Below are 27254 nucleotides of genomic sequence, written 5' to 3'. Positions count from 1 at the left end.
TCTATAATAGCTAAAATGTGCAAAGAACCCTTATTAAGAATTACGAGGAACATGTCTAAACCAGTGTCATTGTGGACAGCGCTAGTGGCAAGACCATACTAAATGACAATGGTATGCAACACAACTGTGTGGCAGTCAACTCCAAGCAAAAATACGTTACATGATTCACTTCATTCTAGGGGACAAACAGACACACGCACACTTTGTTTCTTTTCTGAAATACCCACAGAGGGCTGGTACTCATAACACTGATAGCCTTGTGAGTAAGTAAACTGCTCGTATCAGCTACCAGCAGCCCGATCATCTAGTCCCGGTCAACCTAAACTTGTGATGTTGGAGCGTCCTCCAGGAGGATTGACAATACGATGTCCAGAACGGCGTGGAACGTTATCATCAAACTGGGCACCTAATGTATATATAGAACAGGAATCAGTTATTTAACAAATGCTACATAGTTTTAAAGTATTTTAAAGAAACAGGAAACAGCAACTTTGGTAGTGTTTGCTCCTGCTCTGCTGGTGAACCTTCCTCAGGGATGTGAGCCAGTGGCTGAGCAGAAGAAATCCCCTGTTTGTGGAAGCGACTGAAAATAAACTGGGCCTTAGAAAAATGATGAAAACTACCTCTGGGATCCATTAGAATGTTATAAATAAAGGGTTAAAAAATCCTCTTGATAGTAATGCCAATTTGGATAACAACAGGTTAGAAAATTGAAAATGGGAAAATCAGGCAGAGGACGGTTTGCACCTTAATAGGTGGGGGACCAGCATTCTGGCAGGCAGGTTTGTCACTGCAACATAGCTGCATTTAAAGCGGGGGTGAGGGGACAAACTGGAAGTTTAAGAAGGAAATTAGAGGGAAAGTTAGAACAAGAGAAGTCAAGAAAGACAACGGTATCAATGGAGCAGAAAACTCAAAAAGGGATCATGCTGTAAGGTTGAGTGAAGTAGGGAATGATAGGAAGGGTGAGGGCAGTAACAAATTTAAAAATATTATATATGAATGCACGAAGCATTAGAAATAATCTGGATGAGCTTGAGGCTCATTTGGAAATTGGCAGTTACAATGTTGTGGGGATAACTGAGACATAGCTTCAAGTGGACAGGGCCTGGGAAATGGATATTCAAGGCTATACGTGCTATCGTAAGGACAGACTGACAGACAGAGGGGGTGGGGTGGCCCTGTTGGTAAGGAATGATATTCAGTCCCTCGCGCGAGAGGATCTAGAATCAGGAGATGTAGAGTCAGTATGGATCGAGCTGAGAAATTCTAAGGGTAGAAAGACCCTCATGGGAGTTATCTACAGGCCCCCAAGCAGTAGTCTGGATGTAGGGTGTAAGTTGAATAAGGAGCTGAAATTGGCCTGTCGCAAAGATATTACTACAGTTGTTATGGGGGATTTGAAAATGCAGGTAGACTGGGAGAATCAGGATGGTACGTGACTCCAAGAAAGAGACTTTGTGGAGTGCTTCCGAGATGGATTCTTCGAACAGCTGGTGCTGGAGCCTACCAGGGAGAAGGCAATTCTGGATCTGGTGTTGTGCAACACACCAGATTTAATCAGGGACCTCGAAGTGAAGGAGCCATTAGGAAGTAGTGACCATAATACAATAAGCTTTAATCTGCAGTTTGAAAGGGAGAGGGTACAATCGGAAGTGACAATTTTTCAGTTGAATAAGGGGAACTATGGAGCTACGAGGGAGGAGCTGGCCAAAGTTCAATGGTGCAATACCCTAGCAGGGATGGCAGTGGAACAACAATGGCAGGTATTTCTGGGTATAATGCAGAAGATGCAGGATCAGTTCATTCCAAAAAGAAAGAAAGATCCTAAGAAGAGGCTGGGATGGCCGTGGCTGACGAGGGAAGTTAAGAAACATATAAAGTCAAAAGAGAAAAAGTATAACATAGCAAAGATGAGGAGGAAAACGGAGGACTGGGAAGCTTTTAAAGAACAACAGAGGATTACTAAGAAGGAAACATGCAGAGAAAAAATGAGGTACGAAGGTAAACTGGCCAATAATATAACGGAGGATAGTAAAAGCATTTTTAGGTATGTGAAAGGAAAACAAAAATGGTCAAGACTAAAATTGGGCCCTTGAAGGAGGGTGAGAGAAAGAAGGGAATTATTAGACCAGTTAGTCTGACCTCAGTGGTGGGAAAGATGCTAGAGTCAATTATAAAGGATGAAATTACGACACATCTGGATAGCGGAACAGGATAGGTCAGAGTCAGCATGGCTTTATGAAGGGGAAATCATGCTTGACTAATCTTCTGGAATTTTTTGAGGATGTAACTCTGAAGATAGACAAGGGAGATCCAGTGGATGTAGTGTACCTGGACTTTCAGAAGGCCTTTGATAAAGTCCCACATAGGAGTTTAGTGAGCAAAATTAGGGCGCCTGGTATTGGGGGCAAAATACTGACTTAGACTGAAAATTGGTTGGTTGACAGGAAACAAAGAGTAGTGATAAACGGCTCCCTTTCGAAATAGCAGGCAGTGACCAGTGGGGTACCGCAGGGATCAGTGCTGGGATCGTAGCTTTTTACAATATACACTAATGATATAAATGATGGTATTAAAAGTAATATTAGAAAATTTGCTGGGTGGCAGGGTGAAATGTGAGGAGGATGTTAGGAGAATACAGAGTGACCTGGACAGGCTAGGTGAGTGGACGGATGCATAGCAGATGCAGTTTAATATGTGGTTATCCACTTTGGTGGCAAGAACAGGAAGGCAGATTACTACCTAAATGGAGTCAAGTTAGGTAAAGGGGCAGTACAACGAGATTTAGGTGTTCTTGTACATCAGTCAATGAAAGCAAGCATGCAGGTACAGCAGGCAGTGAAGAAAGCTAATAGCATGCTGACCTTCATAACAAGAGGAGTTGAGTATAGAAGCAGAGGTTCTACAGCAGCCGTACAGGGCCCTGGTGAGACCACACCTGGAATATTTGTGCAGCTTTGGTATCTAAATTTGACGAAAGACATTCTGGCTATTGAGGAAGTGCAGCGTAGGTTCACAAGGTCAATTCCCAGAATGGCGGGACTATCTTACATTGAAAGATTGGAGCAACTGGGCTTGTATATGCTTGAGTTTAGAAAGCTGAGAGGGGATCTGATTGAGACGTATAAGATTATTAAAGGATTGGACACTCTGGAGGCAGGAAGTATGTTTCCACTAATGGGTGAGTCCCGAACCAGAGGACACAGTTTAAAAATATGGGGTAGACCATTTAGAACAGAGTTGAGGAGAAACGTCTTCACTCAGAGAGTTGTGGGTGTATGGAATGCTCTGCTCCAGAAGGCTGTGGATGCCAAATCTCTGGATACTTTCAAGAAAGTGGGCGGCACGGTGGCACAGTGGTGAGCACTGCTGCCTCACAGCGCCAGAGACCCGGGTTCAATTCCCGCCTCAGGCGACTGACTGTGTGGAGTTTGCACATTCTCCCTGTGTCTGTGTGGGTTTCCTCCGGGTGCTCCGGTTTCCTCCCACAGTCCAAAGATGTGCAGGTCAGGTGAATTGGCCATGCTAAATTGCCCGTAGTGTTAGGTAAGGGGTAAATGTAGGGGTATGGGTGGGTTGCGCTTCGTCGGGTCGGTGTGGACTTGTTGGGCCGAAGGGCCTGTTTCCACACTGTAAGTAATCTAAATCTAAGTAATCTAAATCTAAAGAGTTGGATAGAACACTTAAGGATAGTGGAATCAAGGGTTATGGAGATAAGGCAGGAACAGGATACTGATTGAGGAAGATCAACCATGATCATAATGAATGGTGGTGCTGGCTCGAAGGGCAGAATGGCCTACTCCTGCACTTATTGAATATAAAGTAAAAGAGGCTGCAGGTTGAATATTGCTTATTTTATGTTCCTACAAACATGGTAGTATTAGAATGGTTGATTTGTCACTTCTAAAGTTTTTATAATACTTATCACTCCATTATGGCACTCCCAGTTAATTGCATCTTTAAACTATCCCATTAAATTTCATTTACGCATGATTTCCCCCTCACATCACTAATATGCTAATAACCTTTGCCCATGTTTGTACATTACTATACTGGAATGGTATAACGGAATGCAGATGACACAGACTATGTGAGTATTACTGTCTTACAACTAATTAGTCAAGATCAATCATTTAGTTATGAATTACACCAAGAAAGGAATGTTTGTCTCTTAATTTCTCCCTTTCCCCTCTCCAGATAACAGGCCAGGCAGTAATAACATTGTAACACCTCTATCAAACCCTGTTTCAGGAGTGGACAGCAGGATTTATTCCTCCTCTGACCATCCCAGGCACATGACCACATGCTTATTTCCTTCAACAAATGTATGGATGTTGTTTTGTTCCTTTTGCTCTGCTTCAATATCTCACCTGATAGGCTAAATCCAGACTGATGCAGGTTTCGCACTGGTACATGCTGTGGTTTCGTTGGGGATGTTTTGGTTGAAGGAGCTGGAGTGACATATTTAGGTGTGACTGGGAATTCATACACAGGACCATCGTACATCCCTCGAGCCACCGCGTGCAGTTCCGTTGACTTGGAAGAATAATGAACCAGAGGACAGGAGGAGGATTAGGAGTATACCATATAACATCCAGCCTTTTTGTATATGAGTAATAATCTTATTCTTGTCTATTTGGAATCATAGAGGTTTACAGCACGGTAACAGGTCCTTTGGCCCAACTTGTCCATGCCACCTAGTTTTGCAACTTATCTAGGCCCATTTGCCTGCATTTGGTCCACATCCCTCCATGCCTATCCCATCCGTGTACCTGTTCAGATATTCTTAAATGACAAAAATATACTCACCTCCATCACTACCTCTGGCAGCTGGTTCCAGACACGCTTCATCCTCTATGTGAAAAGTGTGCCCCTCTCACCTTAAACCTATGCCCTCTAGTTTTAGACTCCCCTAACATGGGGATAGACTGTTTGCTATCTATGCCTCTCATGATTTTATAAACCTCTATAAGGTTAACCTACAGTCTTTTACGCTCAAAGCAAATAAGTCCCAACCTATCCACCCTTTCCTTATAACTTAAACCTTCCAGTCCAGGTGGCATCCTTGTAAAGCTTTCTAACACATTCTAGCATTTCTAGCACATATCAATTAATTGTACAATGAACATTTTCAAAATATGTATTGAGACATTCTGAGGTGAGCTAGAAATGTGACATATTGTAGCTTGGAAAAATGGGGAGAAACAATATAAAATAAATAATACAATATTAAATAGGTTGCAGGAATTTCATCAAGGAATTCCCAATGCATGTAAGTATCAACAAAATAATTCACAACTATAATTTATCTAATGATTTAAAAACAGAGATATAAATGTAAGATAAAATTAACTGAATGCTTAAGTGGATGGTTATGGTGGCATGTGCATTTGATAGATCTTGTAAATTGAACAAAATAATGCCAGGAATAGATTAGATTAGATTACTTACAGTGTGGAAACAGGCCCTTCGGCCCAACAAGTCCACACCGACCCGCCGAAGCGCAACCCACCCATACCCCTACATTTACCCCTTACCTAACACTACGGGCAATTTAGCATGGCCAATTCACCTGGCCCACACATCTTTGGACTGTAGGAGGAAACCGGAGCACCCGGAGGAAACCCACGCAGACACGGGGAGAACGTGCAAACTCCACACAGTCAGTCGCCTGAGTCGGGAATTGAACCCAGGTCTCTGGTGCTGTGAGGCAGCAGTGCTAACCACTGTGCCACCATGCTACAAAGTTACTGCAAGCACATTAAACTTACACCACTTAATTTACATTGTTTCTCCTCATTCCTCCCAAAGATCTATTACTTCACATTTCAAACGTTCTGATCTTCATTTCTTAGCTTACATTTTAAAAGCACTCTTTGTACGGTATGAAATGACACCAATAATCTCAAACAGTACTATTTTGCATACACTATCAAATAAAGACAAAGGTAGTCCACACGATTATTGAGCAACACCACACAATATTTTTCCTGTGGCCTCAAATCCTGAATAACTTTTATCATGATTCAATTAGCAGAATAGCACAGTTCCAACTTGAGGTTTGACTTGCTGTAATACTTACGAAGATTCGACCGTGCTATGTTCAGTAAAAATAGGTCTGAGTTTAGTACTGCCAGTGAAGGGTCATATCATCTGATGGTGCATTTCAGAGATTTAAACACATGTGGCATATGACTTTTTGAAAATTTATAATATTCTCAGTGGGGATCAATGATGCTGACCAAAGCCAAATTACTGAAAGAACTTTAAAACAGGATGAGGTCATTTTGTCTCTTGAGCCTATTCTCCTATTTAATTAGTTCTTAGCCTTTGCATCCTAACTCCATGTACCTGCCTTTCTTGAGATGCAAAGTTAGTTCAGTTTGCCAGAAGAAACTGGAACAATATGTGGGATACTTTTTACATCACTCACTTTTGTCCAAATGGCAGATGACGTCACTGAGATGAATGGTCAATCCAATTAAATTCCCCTGTCCCTGCTATTCTGTAAACAAACATATGTACTCACCTTGTTCCGAATCTTGATACGCTGATATATATATTCAGGGTATGGCTTACGAGGGATAAATCGACCTGTTCCTTGATTAACATACAGATTCCCATCTTCCAGGACAATGTTCCCCTGACTGATGACCACTATTGGAGCACCCCGACATTCCATTCCCTCAAAGATATTATATTCCACAGCCTACACAGAAGTAAAACATCAGGATGAATGGCATTCAACTCATATTGCTTAGAAATTTGTTTCTTCTAAAGATGCAGAAATCACTGCCCTTTTGTGCTGGAAGAAGGATATAGTGTTAGATGTGCAAACTGTAGTGACAAAAAAATGAAGCTTCAACCTTACCCCAGAAATAATGCAATGTTTATTCAGATGCAGATAAATGCATTCCTGACCAAAGTGAAAATTACATCAAACTGCTGAATTTTCTTGTCTAAGATGTTCAGTTCCATGACATCTTACCCCCATATGTCAGCCCTATTCAGACATTCTAAATATTCAGAAACTACTTGCTCTCCTGTAATATATTCCTGTTAAGTTTTTCTTTTATCTCATCTTCATTTAAGTGGCTGACCCAATTACCTAATAAATTTCTGTACCATGACTTGCCAACTGACATACTTTTTGTACTTTATAAAAGTATTGATTCAACTTAAATACTTGCTCTGCACATTTCTTAGCAAAGGATTCAGCTGTCCTAAATCCTCCATCACTGCTGCTTATCAACAAGACTTTCTGTGTGGTATTTCTGTTTAATTTGTCAAACCTTTAAAATAACTGTCTCTAAAGCAACAATAGGAACATCTTGTTTAAAAAAATGTTATATTTTTGATAAATGCCCTTTCCTGTCTTTTCAAGACCCACTGATTAAATACTATCCTTACCGAGCGATGCGTCTTTGCAGAGATTGTTTTAACTGTGTCTGGGTCCCAGATGACAAGGTCAGCATCCGATCCCACAGCTATCCTTCCTTTCCTTGGATACAGGTTGAAAATTTTGGCAGCATTGGTACTCGTAACAGCGACAAATTGGTTCTCATCCATTTTACCTGTGGCCTTTCAATAATAATAATTCAAGTTTCAACTGACATTCATTCTCAACATGTACCACCCATCCAGACACAACCCACTTTGTCAAAGTTAAAATAAACATACGGTCTGCTAATGGAAATAAATTGATTCAGTAAGGCAGTAATTATATAGAGTAGAACAACTAAAATAAACCTAACCACTATCTGACCGTTTGCCTATAGGACTCAATAAAGCACGTATTAGATCCTTAGACTGTAACTGGCTAACCACAATACTGAGGATATTCGACTCACTGGGCTGTGTTGTAGAAATGCCATTAGTCATGACTTTTGACATTCTTAGGGACAATTTGTCTCAGTCAACTCGTGGGTACAATGGAGTACAAAATAGGCAGAGAATAACATTGTCCACTCTCCACTCACTTTCAGATGCATATTTCTGACAAGCATTTAAATGGTTCCCACAAGTGGAGGTGGTTGTGGTCATTTCGTCTGTCACTGCACCACACAAACCACTGTATAACTGAAAGGTGAAGCAATGGACCTTTTCTCCAGTGCTGGTGCTGTAATAGAGTGACACTTGTTTATTGATTTCCCTTTTCCCCTGAAGGAGATGGTATGTAGTAGAGAAATAGAGGTATGAAACTTGTCACAAATAGAATTAAGGAATCTATGAGGTGTATTACACCATCATTTTTGTTTCAACGCGTTAAATATGTGTCTACATCACTCTAGACCAAATCTTTCTTTCTGGGGATTTATACCCCAATTTTAGAGAACATCCTCACTGTTTTAACAGCAATCTGGTGGAAGCAGTCCTTGTACAACCCACAGGACATTACTAGCCAGAATATGAAGCCTTCCTGAAGAAGGGCTTATGCCCGAAACATCGATTCTCCTTCTCCTTTGATGCTGCCTGACCTGCTGCGCTTTTCCAGCAACACATTTTTAAGAATATGAAGTCTACCTGCTTTGATTCATGTGTACCTCACTGGCTTCTGAACTTCATACTAAATTCATTAACTTACCACAGCTTTCTCCCAGATAACACTCATTCTCTCTTCAATACCATTGGTGCCTTCAGGGATTAAGCAGAAGTTATCTTTGCCAATGGCTTTCTGAGCAGTGGTAAATGTACTGTGGCCACTTCCTGTGACCTGCAGATCTCCACTAGAGGGGGTAAAATCACATCAAATTAGTTGCTCCTAAAGTAGTACAGTAGTAAATGTTGCTTCTTCTATACTAAGTTCACAGGTTTAAAAAAAATCAATATTTTTCTCTCAACATCAATCAATCTAAAGAACCATTAAAAGCCAGTCTAGCATTCTCTGTGACATTTTCCAGGAATATACAAGTGAGATGTGTTCAAATACACACCATTTCATAATGATGAACATATTGTACTGTTAGACACAAAGGTGACTGGGTGAGACAGTGATGTAGTGGCAATGTCATTGTATTAGTAATCCAGAGACCAAGGCTAATTTTTCAGGAGCATGGCTTCAAATCCCATTATAACATCTAATGGAAAGAAAACTTGATTCTTAATCCAGTTTCAGTAAAAGTGATTGTGAAACTATTCTCATTCTTGGTAAAAGAAAACCGGTTCACTCATATCCTTTGCGGAAGGAAATCTGTCATCCTTGCCTGGTCTGGCTTACATATGACCCATAGAACATAGAACATAGAACAATACAGCACAGAACAGGCCCTTCGGCCCACGATGTTGTGCCGAACATCTATCCTAGATTAAGCACCCATCCATGTACCTATCCAATTGCCGCTTAAAGGTCGTCAGCAATATGGCTGACTCCTAAATGCCTCTGAAGTGACCCAGCAAATCATTCAGTACAACGGCAATTAGGGACATACAGTAAGCACTGATAATGCTCACATCTTACAAAAGAATAAGAAGAAATTACTGTGTACATCCACAGCAACATGGCTTCAATATTCTAAATTACATTTTAAGTCTGGCATTTATCACTCTAATTTGAAATAACTCCACAGAGGCTGGTATCCCATCACCCAGTCACCCTTTATTTATGTATGCATAGTACTTGACATTGGTCAGGCTCCCTCAGAGCCAGCTCTCAGAGCGAACAGAACCTCTAACATTCCTGTTTATTTTTTTTCTTTTCTATTCAATTTCCACCACCAGGAAAAGTAGAAAAACACCCGAGTGGCCTGTGACAAGCAGTGCCCTTCACATCAAAGGGCAATGCTGTGTGATCAAAACAGTGAAGGTGAGGGCAAGGACTAAATCAAAATAGCGTTGGAGGGGGAAATGATGCACTCCACTCCCTGCGGCGCCCACCTCTCCCTGAACAACTCCAGGGTGTTGGTGGACACCGCGTGCTCCTTCTCCAAGGACACCCGGGCCCTAACGTAACTGCGGAAGAGGGGCAAGCAGTCGGCCCTAACGACCCCCTCCACGGCCTGCTGCCTGGACCTGTTTATGGCCAGTTTGGCCAAACATTCCTGTTTATATCTGTCAGCCAGGGCTCCCTGATTGGGTCTGTTAACCTGGTCCAATCAGAGAACTCATTCTAACAGGTCCACCTAGTTGACCTTGTTACATAATTAGTCTCACCACGCATTAGTCTTGATAATAACTTCTTGTAACCATAGAGTTCTAACTTCTATGCAACATCTCCAAAATTACAGAAGAATCTTTTCAATTATTTTCCTGAAGCATTGCAAAATTAATTAATACGAATTCCTTTTTAATAAGCAGTGCTACAAAGCCAAACAGATCCAGTGAGGCTGAGGGTTAAATTAGCTTTTCTCGGCCTGAGTCATGGTGGGTGTGCTTTACTACGTTGCAGCAGCTCTGGAATCATGGGAAAGTGGTTATGCTGGCAAGAATCATACAGAGTTCCTGTTCTAGACTGCTATCTAGACACAGCCACTTAAAAGTATTCATGTGTGGATCTCAAGAAGGATGGGTTCAAGCTTAGTTACATTGCCTGCTGATACTTGCAGAATCACCACCTGAACAAAGTATCAGAAGGTTACCAATCTTCATGAAGCCATTCCCCATAAAAAATCAACATCTTCAGCCAAGCCACAGAGAGGTGGAGGGTAGCAGAAAAATGGGGAATCGTTGTAATTACTTCTCCTGCTAAACGCAAAACTTCTTAAAAAGAATATTCTATCATTTAAATCATAACTGCAGGCAAAATTACCAGCCCTTGACAAGCTAAAAATGCATTCTAAATTCAGTGTCATCGCTGTAAGTATTAAAAGTGAGAAATCAAAAAGAAATTGCTCTCCAAGACGAAGTGCCTTGGGTTTGTCATGTACAAGGGTTAAACGGATGTAACTCTCCTACCAGGCAAGTAGTGAGTTCAGGTGGTCAGGTGTACTGGGGTCAGGACTCAGTGGTGGTGACGCCACAAAAGCCGCAGCCTTGGCCCAGTTTTTGCTCCAGTAATGTGTTCCATCTGTCCCAAGGCTTGCAGTGATTGGCTCTCCAAAAACTACAGCTCCTGTTAATAAAGGAACATACAGAATCCGGCATTGGGCTCCTCCAAGACTAATTTCTGTCAAATGCCATTTTTTCAGGTTTTATCTTCAAAAAATAAAATGCTCAAAGTACTTTGCCTTAAAATTAATTTTTACATCTTTCTGTTTGAATGTTTAACAATATTGGTAAAACATGCTTATAAAAAGTCTGATTTGTTTGTTTCATTTCTTAACTTCTGTACTTTTAAAGTAATAACCTCCCATTTCTTGGGCACGCACACACAACATATCGGTAAGCAAAAGAAACACAAGCCAAGAAGTGCCACTGATTGATGGAGCACAGACCCATAATGATGCTAAAACTGTAACTGGCCTGAATGCTCGAGAGTCGAGACGGGTTATAATGAGCCACCGTTGTCATTCCTATTCACCATGTAAGGCTCCAACTATTGGGTTCCAAGAGTGAACTAGGTCAGGTTCACTGGTGAAGGCTCATCTAGTTTGATGATAATCACTGGTGAATAGAATGGCAATGTGGATGACAGACCAAAGAGCAGAGTTACATCCCAGCATCTTGGAAGGCTGGACTGAAAAGACAATCTGTCTAGAATTGTTCATGCATCCATCACCACAACTCGCAGACCCCATCCAACACACCCTTGCAATGTTTGAGAGTTTTATCTTCCGAGTAATGATTTAAGATTTCTTCTCACCTTACTACAACTAGATGCCACACACTCTTTGTACAGAATCCCGAGTGAGAGAATGATCATTCATACACATGCTACTGGGTAAAGACAGCCTCTAACCTATCCAGCCTGCCAATTTGCCCCAATTCACATAAGAAAGTGAACAGAACTGACAACCCATTCAACACCTGGTGTTAAAAGCCATGCTCAATATAGAAACCCTACAGTGTGGAAGCAGGCCATTTGGTCCATCAAGTCCACACCAACATTCCAGGAACATCCCACCCAGACCTAACCCTGCATTTCCTATTATTAATCCACCTAACCAGCACAATCCTGGATATTATGAGCAATTTAGCATGAGCAATCTACCTAACATGTACATCTTTGGATTGTGAAGGGAAACTGGCACACCCAGAGGAAACCCTTGCAAACATGGGGAGAACATGCAAACTCCACACAGACAGTTACCAGAGGCTGGAATCAAACCTGGGTCCCTGGCACTGTGAGGCAGCAGTGCTAACCACTGAGCCACCGTGCCGCCCAAAGGTGCCTAATACAGCCATCTGTCGATAGGATAGTGTCGGCCACAAAACAGAGCCGATGTTTTTATCATGACATTTACTTCCATTCTTGCTGAGAAGATTTGAATATTCTCAGCTATTCCGTTATTCACAAAGCACTTGACCTCAATCTTAAACCTGACCACAAGTTTGGATTGGCCAGGGCATGGGGGACTGTTTCTACAAAAATATGTTTTGTTTTAAACATTAAGGATTCTGGAGGTTATCTTATGCTACCGCTGCAGTGCAGTAGCTGCACTATTATAGCAACGGTGAACCCAGGTTTCTCTGGGACAGGATTTGGACGACGTCCATCTTGTACCTTTTCTCCTGGCTTGAGCAATGACATCCGCTGCACTTTTACTCATCACCTTGGTGATATACAGGGGACAGTTGATCCGATTGGCAATCGTGATCGCTCGGTATACTGCCTCAGCCTCCAGCTTGAGAAAAAACACAAGTACCGGGAATTATGAAGCAAATAGGCAGCATAAATATTACTTAGTCACTTTGAAAGTTAAATATTTTAATTATTACAAGCCATGCATTAATTCATATCAGCGGCCCCATGTTCTCAGCAAAGTTATTACATTCGCTGGTGCAAAGCATTCAGACATTGCGTTATTACAAAGTATTAGTAATATTTTGGCATTAAACAAAGTCAAAAACATCAAATATTTCAACAAATCCATCTCAGGATGTCAGACAAAATGAGCCAGTACTGTGCACTGGCATAATATGTACATATTAGACTGAATCTTCCCAGCAGTGTCAAATAATATCAGTTTGTCACTGCAATTGAAAACTCTCTTGACTCAATGCTGCTTATGTATTTCTAACAGGGCTTTCCAAACCCAGCTTGCACAGAAATGCAGAGCCTCGTGTCCCTTAGGGAACTCTGGAGAACAGTAGAGTCAGATGAAGACAGAGATCACAGGACAGGCACAGGGTGAATGTCAGCGCACTGCCACATGAATGAATAACTGCATAGCTGAGGTGGCTGCGTGTGTGGGCAGACGAAATAGGCTGGGGATACCCTGAGGGGAGGGTAGTTTGGGTAAATGAGGTGAGTAATTAGGTAGACAGGTAGGTGGGTGAGTTGAGTACATGGGAATGTGTGAGATGGTTGAGTGGGTAGGGGTTTTGTGTGCGGTTGCGTTGTTTGATGGTGAGGTGGCTAAATTGGTGAGATGGTCGTCGCAGCGGGTTGGGAGGATAGTCACAACTGACCAGACAATAGTTAGGGGTTGGGGAAGTCTACTGTGGAGTTACCCTGGAGTTAGACGAGGTGTTAATCTGTCTAACATCCCTGGATAACTACCCAGGTGAGTCCCAGGGAATTGTCCAAAACCTCTGACTTCGTCTCAGAGTTGGAAACATTCACAGAGAGTCAGGGAGCAGGGGAATTATCTCTCAGAAGTTGAAACTTCCCAGGCAATTCCTACAAACATCCAAGCTTCAACAGGGTCAGACACTGGTCTTACATCCAGTCTTTGACAATTCAAAGATAAGACATTTTGGATGGTTATCTATTAGTAGATTCATCAACATTGTACAATGTGTCACAAATTCTGAGTTCAAACATGTCAGATAGAGTCCAACCAATTATCCTCATGTCCTTAGGCCACTCATAAATAAGAAAAGCTTTTACAGGTGATGGAGATGTGAAATGAAAACGGAAAGTGCTTGAAAAACACATTAGGTCAAGTAGAGTTAATGTGTCAAGTTCAACATAACTGTTCCAATGTGAAGAGTCATTGAAGATTCAAATGTTTCTCCAGCATTTTCTGTTTTCACCTTTGTGCCTAGATTTTCTGATCTGTCCTTTTTGTTATCTGGTAGTTTAGGATAGGATTTTCCTTAAGTGCTCTTTCATCATTAGTGTATATATCCTACATCAATAATGTGAAATCCATGTCAATTCATGAAGCCAAAATTTAAATATGGTTGCTGAGGCAACACTGTTTTCCTAAAAGACAGATTAGACACTCTCAATGTGACCAAATAGACAAGGGTCCAATTAAAGTGCAGGCCCCTGAGACATTCCTGCGTAAGGTACAGAAATAACTTCCACAAAGCAGCGTGATGACAAGTTTCTTTCATAACAATAATTATTTTCTTGTGTGTGTATATAAAGTACCTAGTATTTATTGCTATGTTGCAGTCTATTTGCTCTAGTTCTATCACAGCCTGAATTATTACTGTCAATTAAAATGGGGGAACTCAATTATTTGCTCGAAACTTCCTTCTGCAGTGTTGACCTTCACAACTCAAGATTGTTTAAAATTCAGTGTCTAGCTTTGTACCAAATGACAAATGAAGCAAGTTTACAAAAGTTGATGTTAAGGCTAAGAAGGAGGTAAAAGGAAATGGGCTGGAATTTCCATTTTTGATTACAACAGTGATTCCAGCTGGAAACTGTTAGTAAGAACCTTTTCTTAAAAATCAACATGTATGGACATGCTATGACACACCTCTGCTTGGACTTCCTGGCTCAAAGTAGGGACACTACCACTGTGTCACAAGAACTCCTGCAGTGGGCAAATATGGGAATCGAGCTCTGCTGTGGTGCAATGCCTGCTTTAATTGAATAGCCTTCTGTACCCACTTTCCAGGATCACACATAATCAACGAATAACATGTGCCAGGGATCCACTGATGCCCTTAGAATGTTAGCCTGAAATATGTCACTGATACTGGCAGAGGCAAAAGAAAAGCAAAACAAATGGAGCTCATTTCAAGTAATTTTTCAAAACTCTCTTTTTAGGAGCTCTCCTTTTAGCCTCACCAGTGTGTTTGGCCGTTCAGTGAGATTGTGGTTAATCTGTGACTGAACTCCATCTCTACCCGCTAGCACTTCATTCCTTAGCTTACAATCTCAGATTTCTAATTCATAATTGATCTAAAAATTAGCTGGCCTTATTTTCAAGATGTTAAAGTGGCACCATTAGCACCTCATTGTGTTGGCATTTGCCTCACTTAAAGCCTCCTGATTAATAAGTGCAATGGAGAGTGCAATGGAGTACAGTCAGCTCCTGACGCACTCTGAGATGGCATCAGCCTGTTACTGCATCGTGATTAACTATCCTTGATCTTACCCATTTACACGTAAGAGACAGACAAAATGAAAAGTTTACCTCTTCGGGTCTACTCAATGCATGACCTTCAGGTCCTGTAATTCCCATGTTCAAGATTCGCTTTTGTTCCTGAAAGGAATGACATTAATTTGGTTTATCAGAGAGAGATTCTGCTGAAACTGAAATGTGTTCTTGCTAATTAAAATACAGCTCCAAGTGTGCAATTAGTTGCATCTTCTCACCTTCAGATTTGAATCACTGTGTAACATAATACACAGGGAGAATGTCAGGACTGCAGATGCTAGAGATCAGAGCTGAAAAATGTGTTGCTGGAAAAGCGCAGCAGGCCTGACCTGCTGCGCTTTTCCAGCAACACATTTTTCAGCTAACATAATACACATAAAATAATCTTAAGAAATCTGTTACCTTTACAGTTTCTTTATTCTTGCATGGGACCTGGGTTTCACCGGTAAGGCTGATATTTGCTGTCCATCTCTTGTTGACCTGAATTGACTGGATCTCTCAACCATTTTGGTTTAGAATCAATCACATTGCTGTGGTCTGGGATCACATGTTGGTCAGACTAAGTAAGAATGGCCGATTTCCTTCCATAAAGGATATTCATGAACCAGCTGGGCTTTCTGATAATGGCTACATGGTCACCAATGGAACCAGCTGTTAAATTACCAATTAGACCAATTTTTTTGTTACTGAATTCAAATTTCACCATGACAAGATTCAAATGCATGTTTCCATAACATCAGTCTGGACTCTCAGTTATTAGTCCACTGATGTTAACAGTACAACAGCATCTCCCCAAGGAGTGGGGCACCAAGACTTCCAAATGGGGACAAAAACTACCACTCTTGAAACATTTAAACATGTTCTTTACTTACACAAGGTGTAACCACTCTGAAGTGCCACTGTGGTGGGTAATTGAATGTTCTTGATTACAATATGATTGCTGAATGCTAGACAAGCTAAGTACAAAGGGTACATTATGTACAATCTAACCATTTTGGACAGAGGCTTATGGGCTAGAGGAGACACAATTGACTGCTGTATTCCCTGCTAACCTATCCCAGCATATATTCAGCTTGTACCAAGAATACACTGGTTTTCCATGTCAAACAGTTGACATACTTTTCAGTGAAATGCATCTGTAATTTGGAGTTGTGCAGTGCACAATACATATCATCTTATAATTAAATTGCCAACATTTGTTCAAAGCTACACTAATAACGCACGTAAGATTATTAGTCAGGTCAAAATGTAACTCATTTAATACTTGCTAGAAGCTACATTTGTTCGTACACAGGGCCTCATACTCTACAAACAAACTCAATACATTCAGGTATTGCATCCTTATACTGAATTAAACAGAAGACTGGGGACAGTAGTTCTTTGGAATATTTTTCATGGTATTACCTTGACCAGGGCCCAGTCTCTAAGCAAGCAGCATCCTTTTCTCAAGCAGTGACTCTCCACTGACTTGTTTCTTTTCATCAGCATTTCTATACTTCACTTTCTATGCCGCTTAATGGGCTCAGTGGTTAGCACTTTTGCCTCACAGCACCAGGGATCTGGGTTCAATCCCAGCCTCAGGCGACCGTCTGTGTGGAGTTTGCACATTCTCTCAGTGTTTGTGTGGGTTTCCTCCTGGTACTCTGGTTTCCTCCCACAGTCCAAAGATGCGCAGGTTAAGTGGACTGACCATGGGAAATTGCCCACATTGCCCAGGGATGGGTAAGTTAGGTAGATCAACTGTGTGAAATACAGGAATAGGGGGTTGGGGTTGGGAGGGATACTCTTCAAAGGGTTGCCGTGGACTTGATGGGCTGAATGGTCTGTAGGGATTTCATGTGCAGTGCATTTCCAGTACTTTCCATTTCTAAGCTATTTTACATATTAAGTCAAACTGGGTCATTTGCTTTGGTCACACTGTCACCAATTAGGAGAAAGTGAGGTCTGAGATGCTGGAGATCAGAGTTGAGAGTGTGATGCTGGAAAAGTACAGTAGGTCAGGCAGCAACTGAGAAGCAGGAGTTTCCTGATGAAGGAAACGTCGATTCTCTTTGCTCCTTGGATGCTGCCAGACTCAGTGTGCTTTTCCAGCACCACACTCTCGTCACTGTAATCATACCATCAATTATAGTCTTTCCCATTAAGACTAAAAAAGGGAAGCACAATGCTTCTTACAGGATTCATAAAGGGAGATTAATATTTGTAAATAAAATAATACATTATCTAAACTAAGTATATTTGGCAATAATTTCTCTTTGACTAATTCTGACTCATTATATGCCATATATCAAATATAAACTTTTTATTTCTGTTCTTACTCCCCATTATTGTCAATTAACGACTTGTCATTTGCCTAAGTGTTTTCCTTCAGTGTGGCTAACAGCAAGAATAATATTTTGTTCTTCCCCAGAGAAATTTCGTTGCCGCTGTTTTGGATAAAGTCTACTTTTTAAGAACCAGTTTTCTCTGAAGGAGGATTTCTTGCCAAAAAGCAATTTATTCCCAGGAATGGATCAAGTAACTAAGCAGCCTGGGAGCTAAATGATAAAAAAGATTTAAGGTAAAGATGTCTACTACAAGGGAGATCCGTTTCTAGCAGCTTAGAACAAGCTGATGGTGAGGCACATCTCTTGCAGCAGAAATCAAAGCAAAGTTTTGTCTTGACTAAATGGGTTTAAAAGCCCTTGAATTAATTCCATTAACTATAACTTCAACTTCTGGGATAGTCAACCTGAGAAGAGAGAGAGTCCCGACTGGCAAAAATCCAGACTTAATGAACATTAGAAACAGGAGAATTCTGATCCGTATGGCCACACTTATGATGCTACCTACATCTGTGTTCAATGTGGAGTTCACAATTGTAGGACAGAGGACGAGATTTTGAAGAGAAACGTCAACCGAAATAAATAGACAACCCAAGAAATCTCAATCCTTAAGTAATTCTGTGTATCAGCACTAAGACCAATTTATTAACTCCCCCATTTATGATAAATACCTGAAGTATAGGTCAGGTATAGGCCAAATGGGTGTGGAAGGAGAATTGAGTTAAGAAGGTACTTTAAAGTATAAGTATCTCTATTAACTACACATTAAATATCTTTAAGGTAACAGGCTGTTTAAGATAGGATGCCATTGCTACTGTTCATGTTCTTTGATTTTTGTATAGAAAAACATTTTGATTGTAACAGTGTAGCTGATCTTCAAAAAATGCTGGTCTCTACAGGCAGTCCCCAGGTTGCAAATAAGTTTCATTCTGGAGTCCGTTCACAAGTCGATTTGTACTCAAGTCAGAATACAATGCAAGGAACCATTTGTAAATAGAGGGAATGTTCATTTGTCAGATCTTTAAAATTATTCTCCTGTGTAAGATTGTGGTTGTAAGTTGGAAATTCATAATTCAGGGACCCCCTGTAATGACAATAGACAATAGACAATAGGTGCAGGAGTAGGCCATTCTGCCCTTCGAACCTGCACCACCATTCAATATGATCATGGTTAATCATCCTTAATCAGTATCCTGTTCCTGCCTTATCTCCATAACCCTTGATTCCACTATCCTTGAGAGCTCTTTCCAACTCTTTCTTAAATGAATCCAGAGACTGGGCCTCCACTGCCCTCTCGGGCAGAGCATTCCACACAGCTACCACTCTCTGGGTGAAGAATTTTCTCCTCATCTCTGTCCTAAATGGTCTACCCCATATTTTTAAGCTGTGTCCTCTGGTTCGGACATTAGGGATTCAGTAACTAGACATGAGAAGATTATGGAGGTGATTATGGATATTTGTGGATATTAAAACCTTTTACAACACAGAGATGTAGAACAAGGTTGGTATCTCCCAGTACCAGGGGCTCCCAGATGTCTGAGTCAGGGACACCCAATCATAGCATGGCTACTGACAGAAAGTGCAACCACACATATAACATGAGCTGGGGAGCCCACCAATGTCATATTTCAGGTAAATTATTGATAATGGATGCATGAACAGGTGATGAATGTGGAGGTCCCACAGGACTGTTCAGGAACTAAGCTGAGTGGGCATGGTGTAATCATAAGCAATTTAATTCAAAAATAGCCACTCACCTCTGCAATCAAGTCACCATTTTCTGCATGGAGTAATATTACAGCACCAAGATCCTTTAAAAAAGTAAAGGCTTCATAAAGCTGTAAATACAAAAAGGATATAAATTTATCCAAGTGTTGCAACTATAGCAGTATCACAGTGATAAAGCTATTGACATAGCAACGATATCCCTAGCCTTCTTTCATCCTAAAGGAGGGAAAGCAACTGCAAAATGTGGCTGTAGCCGATTAACCAAGAGTTAAAGCAGAAACATAACGGGTTGGATGGATAGCATGGATGATTGTATTTATCTTTCTGGTCAATTCTAAGATATACATGGGAATTTTAAACATGCAGCATGAAATAAAACTTTACTTTTGCAAAATACAGAATTATTAGTAAATCTATCCCATAAACATCTTTCTGCACACCAATCTGAGCCATCTTCAAACTCAATCCTCAGAAAATAAAACACAGCATTCTATGAAAATTTAAGCCACAGTCCCATCGCAAACTCAGGTTGAATTCTCTTGTTATAGTGGTTACCCTGATATGATGTCTTCTAACTGCCCATTTCTCTCCAAGTCCTAATGAAATATCAATAAAATCTCACTGAGATATCCTGGGTTAACTAGACCCTAATATAAAGAAAAACATCTTCTACTTTACCTCACTGTCTGTCATCTGGAACATGTCTTTATATGCCATGTAGACTTGAAAAGAATTAATATCTGTTTTCAGAAAAGGAGATTATATTTAGATCCAGAGTACATCCACCAACTATTAAAACATGAATATAGTTCATATCTGTGACATTTACATTGTAAAATATAGGAAGTCAAACTATGATACGTTACAATAAATAGATTTCAGAGATAAATGTCTGGCTTTGAGGTTCCACATCGTGTTTTGGCTGCTGAGAGCACATATCAAAAATTATGGGCAGAGTTGAGCTCATCCACAAATTTGTGGAAAGTTCTGAGGCTGAATTTCCAATATAGATTCCTCAGTGGGAAATATGGACACGGAAGAATAAATTTGCAAGATTTGTTATGTAATCTTAATTTAACCACATGCCTTCTTGGATTTCCTCCTCTTTCTCCCCTATAGTCCTGAAAGTGTATCAACTTGACCAGTCTCCAGAAGGTAATATGCCTTATGCGGATTGCTTTGATGCTAAATGTGAATGATTTGATTACCCGCAAAAGCATTGCAACGGAACTCAATCCTTCTCACAGCTATGCTCACACCAATGCACGTTCTCATTGGTGATTAGATAATGATCCAAAGTGAGAAATTACATAACCTTTTCACACCATATTCTAGGACAACAGAGGAGCCTGATGAGTTACTAGATACCTTAATGTGCCTGACCTGAATCAGATCTGTGAAGCTTGGCAGATAGCAGGGGGCTGGATTTTTAGGCTCTGATGAGGGTGAGTATAGAGACAATGGACACACAATTTGTGTTACCAGCAACATGCCAGCTACTTTTCCAGAGAATATAAGTGCTGATCAATATAACAGCTTCAAATTAAAACAAAGAATTGCGGATGTTAGAAGTCTGAGATAAAAACAGAAATTGCTGGAGAAACTCAACTCAACAGCAGCAACAGAATGAAAGCAGACTTACCATTTTCAGGTCCAATGACCTACCTTCAGAGCATTCTCCTGGCTGAATTTCTCCAGTAATTTCTGTTTTAAGTGGTCACATAAGGCAAATGTCAGAGGGTTATGTTTAGGCCCAGGGAAAACATGCCAGTTGGCTGGACATGGTTTTCTGGCAGCATGGGGATGGAGGGTACAGCTTTCCAGGTGGGGCCAAGGCTCTTCTCACCTGCCTAGCCTCACCAGTGGAGCCAGAGAGACTTTCACTGCACAACAGCGGATTAGTTGTTGAGAGGACATTTTCTTTCAGAAGATTAAAACCTTGGTGGGAAGGCACCTTCACCTTAAGGCTCTGAGGATCCCACAAAAAAGTTCCTCTCCCAGGTTATATATAAAGATTTTTTTAAGCTAAATGAGGCAGTTATTAACCGAGTTATAAATAAGAGGGCATGCTAGATTTGTGTAAGAAAATTAACTTTAATTTTAGTTTAGTTGGCCTTTCCAAATTATCTCAGCACAATGCAACAGTGACGAGACGGGTATGAACAACTGGTGTTCACCAAATTGCAGTGTTCTCTCTGATAAATACTACTGGGTCTAATAATGTAATAGCTGCTTTGATTTTTATTTTTATTCATTCATAGGTTTTGATGCTTTAACAAGTGTTTCTAGCCCCCATTTCCAACTTACCTGGAGAAACAAATGCAATATTGTCTCTAGATATCGTATCGTGTCAGAGCACCATGTGACACCAAAAGGTGCCTCTGTGCAAAGAGGTGCATTTTAATGGAAACCGAATTTAAAGGAGGCAGGAAAGGCAATGATATCATAGGAGGCAGGAGGGGGCAAAATGAGGGGTTGGCAAAAGACAATTAAGATAAGGCATCACAATTCAATATTAAAATGAAGACAAAGGGAAGACTTAATTAGAAACAGAACCATTTAGTCTCTTCAGCCAAGTGTACCTTTGGATTAGACTGTGATGATTGTTACATCCCACTCACATAGTGGACTGGAAATCAAGCAGTGATATTCCCAGAGTCATTAGAAATGCTAAAAAAAAAATTAGCACTGTGCACAAAGCTCCAATTTACTTGTCAGACAGATTCAGGTTCACAGAAAATGTGGTCTAGATTTCTGACTAAACAAGAACTATTTACTACAAATAATAGATTCTAACCACAGGAAACAACAATGAGACATATAACCTCCTTCTTAAAACTCTAACCCTGTTCACCCACAGACAAATAAAAAAGGGTTGGGGGGGGACAGACAAATGACTGGGGAAGGAGCTCAATGGCAGCAGTCCTCAGGATTCCTATCATTTAGAGTCATAGAGATGTCCAGAATGGAAACAGACCCTTCAGTCCATCCTGTCCACGCCGACCAGATATCCCAACCCAATCTAGTCCCACCTGCCAGCACCCAGCCCATATCCCTCCAAACCCTTCCTATTCATATACTCATCTGAATGCCTCTTAAATGTTGCAATTGTATCAGCCTCCACCACATCCTCTTCCAGCTCATTCCATACACGTACCACCCTCTGTGTGAAAAAGTTGCCCCTCAGGTCTCTTTTATATCTTTCCCCTCTCACCCTAAACCTATGTCCTCTACTTCTGGACTCCTCGATCCCAGGGAAAAGACTTTGTCAATTTACCCTATCCATGCCCCTCATAATTTTGTAAACCTTTATAAGGTCACCCCTCAGCCTTCAACGCTCCAGGGAAAACAGCCCCTTCCTGTTCAACCTCTCCCTTTAGCTCAAATCCTCCAACCCTGGCAACATCCTTGTAAATCTTTTCTGAACCCTTTCAAGTTTTACAACATCTTTCTCATAGGAAGGAGACTAGAATTGCATGCAATAATCCAACAGTGGCCTAACCAATGTCCTGTACAGCTGCAACATGACCTCCTCCCAACTCCTGTACTCAATACTCTGACCAATAAAGGAAAGCATACCAAACGCCTTCTTCACTATCCTATCTACCTTCGCCTCCACTTTCAAGGAGTTATGAACCTGCACTCCAAGGTCTCTTTGTTCAGCAACACTCCCCAGGACCTTACCATTAAGTTATAAGTCCTGCTAAGATTTGTTTTCCCAAAATGCAGCATCTCGCATTTATCTGAATTATACTCCATCTCCCACTTCTCAGCCCACTGGTCCATCTGGTCCAGATCCTGTTGTAATCTGAGGAAAACCTCTTTTCTGTCCACTACACCTCCAATTTGGGTGTCATCTGCAAACTTACTAACTGGACCTCTAATGCTCGCATCCAAATCATTTATGGAAATGACAAAAAGTAAAGGACCCAGCACCGATCCTTGTGGCACTCCACTGATCACAGGCCTCCAGTCTGAAAAACAACCCTCTACCACCACCCTCTGCCTTCTACCTTTGAGCCAGTTTTGTATTCAAATGGCTAGTTCTCCCTTTATTCCATGAGATCTAACCTTGCTAATCAGTATCCCATGGGGAACCTTGTTAAACGCCTTACTGAAGTCCATATAGATCACATCTACTGCTCTGCCCTCATCAATCTTCTTTGTTACTTCTTCAAAAAAAATCAATCAAGTTTGTGAGACAGATTTCCCATGCACAAAGCCATGTTGACTATCCCTAATCAGTCCTTGCCTTTCCAAATACATGTACATCCTGTCCCTCAGGATTCCCTCCAACAACTTATCCACCACTGTGATCAGGCTCACCAGTCTATAGTTCCCTGGCTTGGCTTTTCTCAACTCCTTTAATTGTCTGATCTTTTCCTTTGGGCTCCATCACTGCCTCACAGGAGGCCCAGAGCAACCGGTTCACAAATTGTAAACTCTCTGACTTATTTATTTAAAGCGACAGCTCACAGTAACTGGTGAGAGAAAACAACTGGCTTTCTTTAGCTTAAGATACTACACTGGAGAGAAATCAGCACCACTTTCCCTTCTCCAGGTCCGAGGGCTTCTCACTGTATCATTTACACCCACCGGCTGTTCACCTTTCAAGAATCAATCACAGAGTTATCGTCAGGCTGATGACTTTTGCCATTCACAACTTGTCACAATTCCACAAACCAATCAGTAATCTGTTGCCCATCAAATCTCACTTTTTACACACGCACTGTGGCTGTGCAGTTGATTTTACACCTTCCCCAACTGATTACAAAGCAACTGTGTAACACAACTCATAATGAGTTTTAATTATCTGCATTTTAAAAGTACAGCAATTCCTTCCTCAGTCCTTTGTTGGAATACAGTCCATTTTCCCAGTCAGACCATATTCAAAAATAGGTAAAATAAAAAGATGTGGACTTTACAATGATCTACACGTCAACCCTATTTTCCTATTTTTTCCTTACGTTCCTCAATATTCTTACCTAATAAAAAAAACTACATATTTTAGTCCTGAAAGTTTCAATTGTCCAAACATCAGTGGCCTTTTGGAAGGGAAAGTTCTAAATTTCTACTACCCGTTGAATGCCAGGATTTGTAATATGATAGAAAAGTACAAAAAAACTTTTCTTTTTTACAGGTTCAGTTTTTTTTTAATCCTGTGAATAATAACCAATCAGACATTACAGAACAACAATCAGCTTCCTTCCTGCATTATGAGAGTTTAGTACTCACCAATCAGCAAACCATACAAAAAAATAGATAGCGAATAATACCATAACAATATGATCTCTGCCAGCACAATGCCCCGCAACATTAACCTTTCCTAGTACTTAATCCTGAGTCAAGAGCTTTGTGCAAACCCTGTCACTCACTCCCTGCCTGTCTCCATCTGTTATTGACTCTCACTCCTGAAGTCCATCTCAGCCAGTCATGCCCACTTATGACAAATTATCCAACCTCACACCAGGCCTGCTTTAAAATGTATTTTCTCTCTTGCATGGGATATGGGTGTCACTGGCAAGGCCAACAAGGTTGGTCATTTAATACTGCCCTTGAACTGACTGGCACTCTAGGCCATTTCAGAGGGCAGTTAAATATCCACCATGCTGGTGTGGTTTGGGGTCACATGTAAACATCGAAACTAGGAGCGGGACTAGGCCATTCAGCCCTTCGAGTCTGTTCTACCATTCAATACAATCATGGCTGATCCTCCATCTCAATTTCTTATTTCCTCTTTCTCTCCATATTCCGTGATGTCTTTAAAACCCCAAAATGTATCTTGGTCCTTCTGTGTCGGTATGGATGGCAAATTTCCCTCCTTAAAGGGCTAAAGTGAACTCAATGTTTTAGGACAACTGACACACAAACCTGACCTCTAAGGGTCCTCAAGTCCCTAGTACCTCGTTGTCCAAAAAAGCCCCAAGTTACCTTAGTCCAGTGCCCATGAAACCTCTTTCCCGATATTCCCTTGTATCCCCAGCAGTGTCCATTACTTGCCCTAATGGGACTTTTCAGGCGGGTCTCCCAGATTGGCTGGCAGCTCTCACAGTGTGGGCTGGTGAGAACCGTGTCCCTCAGTAAAGTCTAGCCCCTGAAACTCAAACAATGCCTTGACAGTTATGTTATCTGAAGCGTAGTGACCTTTCTCTTGTACCAAGATTTCCAACTCTTCTTTGATGCCTTCGTTCCACTGAGGAATGTCCACATGCAGGGAGTAATCGCAGCAGGATCGGTTGTCAGCTGCCTCATGCCACTTTTCAAAAGCAGTCAGCAAAGTGGCATTCTTCTCGGGCACAACATGATCAACTACAAACAAAATATTTAGACATGAGTCAAGAGATTAGCAACCTCAATCACACAGAAATTCTAAAAGATTTCAGTACCACTCAACATAGAGCAGGACACATCCATCTTAGGACTCCATGTGGCTGCTATGTCAGCTGACACCTCAGGAATTTCAATGCTTTGTTACACATGTTGCTATAACTTTAACAAATATGAGCAAGTTGCCTTACTTCAGAATGTTTTCACAATTGAAATAAATCCAAGGAAATGTGGAAGGCGAAATAGTTGAGTTCTGAAAATCCTGAAGCTATATTCTGGCGATACCAGAAATTATCCAAAAAAATTCAATATGCTCATTAAATGGAAATACGACGATACGAAATATAATGCCAGTTCCCAACTCAGCACTGAAACAGGTCAAAATGGAAATGGTACGTTCTTTAGTTCTGATTTGGAGATGCCGATGTTGGACTGGGGTGTACAAAGTGGCTTTCAGAACAATCTAGAATGCTTCAATATTTAATTGATGGTTTGCCATATTTTAGTTAGAGAGCTTTATGAAATCGAGAGGGACATAGAGAAGGTGATTAGCAAAGGTCTTTTCCCGGGATGGGGTGAGTTCAAAACAAGGGGCCATAACTTTAAGGTGAGAGGAGAAAGATTTAAAAGGGACATAGGGGTAGCTTTTTCATACAGACGGTGGTTCATATGTGGAATGAATTGCCAGAAGATGTAGTAGATGCAGTGCTTAAAAGACATTTGAACATGTATTTAAATAGGAATGATTTGGAAGGATGTGGGCCAAATGCAGGCAAGTGGGACAAGTTTGCTTTTGAAAACTTGCTCGGCATGGATGGGTTGGACGAAAGGGTCTGTTTCCGTGCTGTACGGCTCTTTGATATTAGTAATTGTGATAATAATGACAGCTCATATTGATTCAGCATCTTTAAATATAATAAAATGTCCTAGGGACCTACACAGAGTAATAAACGCAGCCACATTTGATCAAATAAGTTGATATTATTTTGTGTTAAAGATGACACAGGAGCACAGAGGTGTAGGCAAGGTATTCCAGTGTTTAGGACCTTGGAAACTGCAGGTGCAGCCAGCAAAGTTGGAGAGACTAAACTCAGGAGTGGATACAGACCAGAATTAAAGAAGCACAGATACTTTGCGGGAATGAAAAGATTACGGATATATTGGGAGTGAGGCCATGGAGGGATTTGAACTAAGGATGATAATTTTAAAATTGCTTTACTGAGAGTCAAAGTAGATCAGTGAGCAAAGTAGTGATGGATGAATGGGACATGTTATGTGTTAAAACAAAGGCAGCAGAGTATTAGATATCTCCAAGATCACAAGGGGCAGAATGTGGGAGACAGCCCAGTTTTCCAGCTTGCCTTTTGTCTTTAGCTTTCACTATTCTTTGTTGTTCAAAGGAAACCACACCAACTGCTTGAGATTGTTTCCCAGGTAGCTCATTCTTATGCATTTATTTCCCCATCTGTTATGGACAACCCACATTTCCTGAGGT

At 41.0% G+C, this 27254-nt stretch overlaps 1 protein-coding gene across 1 annotated transcript in view; it reads right to left on the bottom strand.

Moving 5' to 3' along the window:
* Positions 1-314: 314 nt before the first annotated feature.
* Positions 315-27254, bottom strand: part of LOC132833460 (dihydropyrimidinase-related protein 1-like) — a 57371-nt gene continuing 30431 nt past the window's right edge. The window contains exons 4-14 of the mRNA XM_060851773.1: positions 25577-25741; positions 20111-20172; positions 19462-19542; positions 15417-15485; positions 12602-12722; positions 10894-11050; positions 8588-8729; positions 7414-7584; positions 6533-6712; positions 4374-4539; positions 315-406 (exon numbers count right to left, since the gene is read on the bottom strand). Coding sequence (XP_060707756.1) covers positions 315-406; positions 4374-4539; positions 6533-6712; positions 7414-7584; positions 8588-8729; positions 10894-11050; positions 12602-12722; positions 15417-15485; positions 19462-19542; positions 20111-20172; positions 25577-25741 — 1406 coding nt within the window. The remainder of the gene's footprint in view (positions 407-4373; positions 4540-6532; positions 6713-7413; positions 7585-8587; positions 8730-10893; positions 11051-12601; positions 12723-15416; positions 15486-19461; positions 19543-20110; positions 20173-25576; positions 25742-27254) is intronic.

The sequence above is a fragment of the Hemiscyllium ocellatum genome, chromosome 36 (genome assembly GCF_020745735.1).
Source record: "Hemiscyllium ocellatum isolate sHemOce1 chromosome 36, sHemOce1.pat.X.cur, whole genome shotgun sequence".
Lineage (NCBI taxonomy): Eukaryota > Metazoa > Chordata > Chondrichthyes > Orectolobiformes > Hemiscylliidae > Hemiscyllium > Hemiscyllium ocellatum.
This window is presented reverse-complemented; position numbering and strand designations above follow the sequence as displayed.